Raw genomic sequence first — 6,353 nt, 5'->3', positions numbered from 1 at the left:
TGGCTGATTCACATTGTCATATGGCAGAAACCAACCCAACATTGAAAAAAAAAAAAAAAAACCAACTTTTTCTCCATTGCTTATATTTTGTTAAGAATTTAAATAATGTGATTAAAAAATTTTGCAGTGTGATGCAGAAAAGAATGGAAAGGATGCCAAAAAATTATTTTTGTATTAGCTGACATAGAACAGCAGCCTCCACTGCCAAGAAAGCCTGGGTCTGGAGTGGAATGAGGGGGAAGATTAATGTCTCTGTTCTTTGCCTCTTTAAGAATTAGCTTCTTACCGGCACAAGCTAAACAATCTGACACAATAACATTGTTATGTAACATCTTATGATGTATGCCTCTCCCTCCCCTAAACCTGTTTATAGTCAGTTATAACCTGACAAACTAGACTTCTGTAACACCTTATTGTTAAGTCTGTGAAACCATCAAATCACAAGGAAATATTAACTGGCAAGCAATTGTGCTTTAGATTTTGTGAGGATTAACAAAACAAAGGTGGCTGAGTGGATTACTAAACTTTAGAACTGTGAACAGAGTTATAACTAAAACCAGAATGAGTCTGGCTCATGTAGCTTGGTGATGAGTCAGAACTACCCACAATAACCTACTAAAAACTCAAGTTTATCCCGAAATGTTCCTCAGTGAATGAAAATGGGCTTTCACGAAGCTTTTTGTGGAAACTGGCAATGCCCACATAATTCCACATTGTAGGCTAAAGATTTATGTATCTTTTGTTTACACTGATGATTAACAATGAATTACACATATTCCTTACAAATGCGGATGACTACCCAGAAGATATTATATCCAAGGGTAAGTGTAGGTCTCCTCGCTGAGGATGAAGTTTCTGACTCACTGAAATGGGTCAGGGCGGTTTAGCCTGTGAAGGCACCATCATCAGTGATCACCTAGATTCAGCATTGATCTGTAAAAGATAGTTACATTGTCAAGTTGTATATAATTTGGATTTTAGAATTGGATACAGAATGCTAAATTTAAATGACACCAGATTTGTGTGTGACTTCACATACCATTTAAAAGAAAGATGGAAAAGTTTTCCCAGCTGGGAGAACAGCTATATGTCACATTCAATGATTAAATCCATTTTGATTCATTTTTGAGGAAGCTAAAGTGATGCAGTAAATCAGCTGGAGAAAAAGAGCCTTAGGGATAAACTAGTGAAAGACAGAAACGATAGCCACAAAGTTATGGAGTCACTGCTACACTGAGAGGCTTGGAAATGAGGACCTGATAGAGACCAACAAACTCAATGTCAAGGGCCAGTGTCTTGTTACTACTCAAATTAAATGGAGTACACAGATTAGTATAAATACTATTATTTATTAAATATCTTTACAGTTTATTTAAATGTATTTACAGAACTATTCCTGCATAAGTTATACTTCAGACATCCAATTCAGGTCATTGCCTCTTGGGTAATAAGACAAATAATGATAGTCTCAACAGAAAAGAGCAGCTCATTAGTATACACAAATTCAGACTTGCTTCATTGTTTAGCCATCTTTGCCACAAACTACCTGCTTACAGTTAAAATTTTGACATGGACAACTGCTGATTTTTAACTAAGAAGCCAAATTTTGCAAATAATTTTTTTTTAAACAAGTAGAATCCAGATGTTTTGTGTTCCAAATGTTTTATAAGCAGATTTTGGTTTTTTCGCTATTGCAAAATTTGTTAAATGCACAAGTGTGATAGTTTCCGGGAACATTGGATGCTGTAGCTTCTACCAAAGATAGCTGGTATAAGGTGACAAGGAACCATGAATTTAATCAAAAGTACAAACATTTACAGTTCTAGCCAATCTTGTTTACAATCTCCAAAATGCTCAAAACTGACTCAGTGAATTCCCACAATTCCTGCCTTGTTACTTGATGTGGTACATTGGTGGTACTGAAGGGTACTATTCTACCCAGAACAAATGCAACTGATGGGATAAGATACCTGCCCACCATGCAAAGCTTGAAGTCTATTTTCTAAATCTAGTCACAGCCCAACCCCCAGACATGCACAACTGGAATGGATTCTTTTGTGATTTAGTACCCATCAACCATGTCAAGCCAGTACAGTAATTCAGGACAAAGAATTTGTTCTCTCAGCCTCATTTCTTCTTTCAGTCTTAAGAGCCTATGGACTCTACCGCATATCCATTCGGTTTTTTTTTTTTTTTTTTTGTGCGCAGGCAGCCTAAGTTCACAGGAAGAAACAAGGTTCTGATATGTTTAGAGTGCACACTTTAAAACAGAACAAAATAAAAATTTCAAGCATGTGATAAAAATATTGATTTTTATAATACAGTATTGCTTTATAAATATAGATGGAAAAGCTATAAACTTTACTGGTCTTTGGTGCATCCAGAGAGGGATAAATAATTTGCCATTTGTAAATTAGAAATCCAAATTCTCTTTTGTTATAAAAGTCCACTACACGAGGCAAGTGTGTTTATACTGCTTGATATAAAGAACAATTAACACATCAAGTTTAGAATCAGACCCACCAAGTGGTGTATGTCAGGCACGCCCCACAAAGACTTGGGTCCTGTGGCCTGGAAAACCCCAGCATGGGTGCCCACACAGCCTCTGACCGCTGAGAGCAGGACAGCTGTTAAACAGCACTCCAACAGACCCCCAAAGTCACAAAACTACGTGCGTAACACAAAAAGGGCAGGGGGAGGAACAGAAAATATTTTGCGTCCCTAATCTACAGGCCAGGTCCAAAGTCAGTTCCCCTGTGAAACTCAATTCTTGTCCCACTGTTTTCAACATCACTGAAACACGTCGTCAATTTCTAACGATCATTTCTCAAAAAATACTATGTTGATTAAATGAGTTGTGTAAAATGCCATCAATCTACCTTTATGAAGACGGTGTTTGATGAGTTTAGATGAGTGCAGAGAAAAGCCAGTGACTTGACCAGCAATGCTCTTACCAGGAATTAAATGTATGCAATGGAAAATTAATACAACATATACCTGGATCATAAGGCTCCATGCTTCTGACCAGAAATAAAAACCCAACAAAAGAACTGAAGTTGTCAGTCCAAGTGTAAATGTATTCCTTCCAACAAAACCTTTCTGGATGCAACTTTCTTTACTTTTTAAATACAGAAAGACTGCAAACAGTTTGTGCAAAATAAATACCCTGCCACTTGCCACTCACCTGTCTCTGTATTATCACAGCATGATGGGTTCTCATTATTTGAACAGTCTCTCTCCACTCCCTACCCCACCCCCCGATCTCCTTTACCAAAGAATTCTGTTTTGTCAAGTTAGGGTAGTTAAGGCATTCTGACAAGTAATTAAAGGTGATTCAAAATAGGTATCTAGACATTATGCCAATTTAGGAATAGTAGATAAATTACTGAACGGCTTACAAATGAATAACTCATTCTTATTATAAATGAAATGCCTGTTACAAGCATGATGCATTGAATATAGTAATGACATGTACATGGTACATGTTAAACAATTTTAAATAAAACAAGCTTGACAGTTACTCAAATATACAGTACAAATTCACAAAACAAAATCTTTTTAAAACAAGTTGAGGTAACCTCAAACATAAGTTTTAATGCAATAAACCAGGGAGTAAGTATCTCCTTTAGAGAAAGAGACTTTCTACGTTCTCCTCAAGTAGATTCTCATCAGGTTTAATTGCATTCTTATCTATACACCAATGTTACCTGACTTATATATAAAACATGGCTTTAATTTAAGGATTTCTAAGTATATATATTTTTCTACCACCAAGTTAATGAAGGAAAAAAACTGACCCCAAAATATATATCTTTACAGCAGTCGACTTGTACACAAACCTTAAAAATAACTTTGAGCTTGCAGATAATGGAAAAACTGAATACGGGGTAATTTTATAGGGAAACTATACACTGCAAGATGGCTATTTGGAAACTGTAAACATTAAGCTTGATTTGGAAACCCCTAAATTTCTGTGGAGGGCAGATGCAAATGTCAGATCATCGCTAGACATCTTCCTCGGGGACTCCTGTGCCACTGCCCATGGTGCTCCTTCACATGGACTCCCTGAATCTGGTACATGCTCTACAGAAAGCAGGGCTACTAACGACAGGTCTAAGACATGAGGGGTAGCATGACCTGATAGGCCAACAAAATTCAAAGTTAGAGCTGTCCATTCTCAACCCTTCAGGCCTGTGGGCCTAGAGCTCTCACATGGGGGCATCATACCAGACAGCTGGGAGGAATTTCAGCTGCAACATTAAATACCTAGGCCTTGAGGAATTTTATAACCTTGAATAATATTCCGTTAAAAAATTCTGGTAAGGAGTCTCCCCAACCCCTCCTGCAAATAAGCCACCAGCCTGTGATATGCAATAAAATGCTGAAACTTCCATCATAGGAGCACAATTAAGCATCTTTTAAAAACCATGAAACATTTGCATCCATAGGACTAAACTGAATTTTTCTTTCAACCTGCAAAAACAAAAAAAAAGCTCCCAGGATCAAGATTTTATAATCCAGAGCAATGTTTTAGAGCAAAATTATAACCCTCTGAAAAACAGGAGTTTATAATGAAAACATAAAGCCACACTCGATCATAACACAGACTGTATAGTACACGTGTAATGCATCATTTGATGAGTATGTTTCTAGTAGATGTATCATAACATACAATTTGTGTCAGACTTTTAAAATCCCTTTTACACACTGTAATTTTGAATTCACTTTTCCAATATTACTCATTTTCAATACTTCAACCGTTTTCAAAAAGTAATAGTCATTTTGGCTTTGAAAACATCCATCCCATCATGGAAAGGACAATGTGAAGGCCAATCTTCAGATCTGATTTTCTTCAAATGTTGCTGGCAGATATGAGCAGTAGAATGATAGTAGTGGTTCTCAACAAGGATCTCAAAAAGACAGGCAAAAGGTTTACATCACTGGCCATTGAGATCAGTGGCAAAGAAACGCGGTCCTGCCAGCAGGATCAGCACACGCGGCAGGGGAGAACTTGGGACGATGAAAGGGGAGGCAGGAGTCGACACCCAGGCGAGTCAGTCTGTATACTCAGCCACTATTGAGAGAAGGACGGTGATGTCATCTGGCTTTCCACCTACAATGAAAATGAAAATGTATTCATACATTTTAAAAGGAAAAAAGAAAAAAATGTAAGCCTAAATAAGTAAGTACTAGGAGACAAACAGGTTTGTCAATATACTCTAGCAGACAAAAAGGGGAAAAAAGTCAATAAATAGTTAAAAATCATCAAGAAATTACATCTAATTTAATTGAAGTTTAAAAAAAAAAACAACCCTCTCTGCTCCTTTTCAATAGGAGCTTTGTTAAAATGGCCACCACCACATCCTCTGTGTATAGCAATCACAATAAAGACAAAATGTTGCTAAGATTTATTCTGCCTGACAAGAAAGTTCTATAATAATCCTATTGGACAAACATACCCAATGTTTTGAAACTAGTTGATAGTCTTGTAGTCTCATCTGGCAAACTGCTGTGGCATGTGCTTTTTTTCTATTTAGTATTTCCCGGACAGCTAAGAAATGCTCTGCGCGTCATAATAATATACCTGCAAGAAACTGACCAACTCTCTAAGTGCTGAGATGCCAGCACCAACATGTTATCCAAGCTCAAAGCTGAGCTACTGGCCTGCTCCCAAAGTTACACATTGCTCAGTAGATAGGAAGACTCTAGGCAAGGAGAGTCTTCCCTTTTCAAAACATCCTACAGAGGCAGGTGGGATGAACTGGGAGATGGATTGACGTATACACACTGCTATGCATAAAACAGGTAACTAATGAGAACCTACTGCACAGCACTGGGGAACTCTCCTCAGCGCTGCGGTGACCTAAATAGGAAGGAAATCCAAAAAAGGGGACATATGGCTGATTCACTTTGCTGTACAACAGAAACTAACACAACACTGTAAAGCAATTAATTAGAATTAATAAAAATTAATAAAAAAAACTTGCTGTAGCAATTTAATAGGCAAATACTGTGAATGAGTCCCACAAAGCCAGAGGAAGGGAGAAGTGAAATGTCAGACTTGTGAAGAGCCGAATGTTTAAACCATTAGGAATGTCCAGGCCCTCCAGGCAGAGCTCGGAGGTTTTCTGGGCTTGGGTCCAAGCAGAGCATTGGCGGCGATAAAGGGCTTCAGGTTCCACCTGCCTCTGCAGCCAATGAAGTGCAATTCTGAAGGGCACCTCTGTAGGGAACATGCACTTGCTGTCCTCCAGTGTCCGCGCCTGCTGACCTTGTTCAAAGCCACGGGCTCACAGCTGGGAGAGGACCCCTCAGTAGTCTCACCCCAGTGCAGCATCTGGCCTCACACACAG

The 6,353-nt window shown here is 38.2% G+C and overlaps 1 protein-coding gene across 1 annotated transcript in view; it reads right to left on the bottom strand.

The window, feature by feature from the left end:
- Positions 1–1,329: 1,329 nt before the first annotated feature.
- PPTC7 (protein phosphatase targeting COQ7) overlaps positions 1,330–6,353 on the bottom strand; it is a 39,011-nt gene continuing 33,987 nt past the window's right edge. Inside the window, exon 6 of the mRNA XM_043440856.1 lies at positions 1,330–5,113. Coding sequence (XP_043296791.1) covers positions 5,055–5,113 — 59 coding nt within the window. The 3' untranslated portion in view covers positions 1,330–5,054. The remainder of the gene's footprint in view (positions 5,114–6,353) is intronic.

Source organism: Cervus canadensis, chromosome 1 (assembly GCF_019320065.1).
Source record: "Cervus canadensis isolate Bull #8, Minnesota chromosome 1, ASM1932006v1, whole genome shotgun sequence".
Classification (NCBI taxonomy): Eukaryota; Metazoa; Chordata; class Mammalia; order Artiodactyla; family Cervidae; genus Cervus; species Cervus canadensis.
Note: the sequence above shows the minus strand (reverse complement) of the source record. Positions and strands in the feature narration are given on the sequence as shown.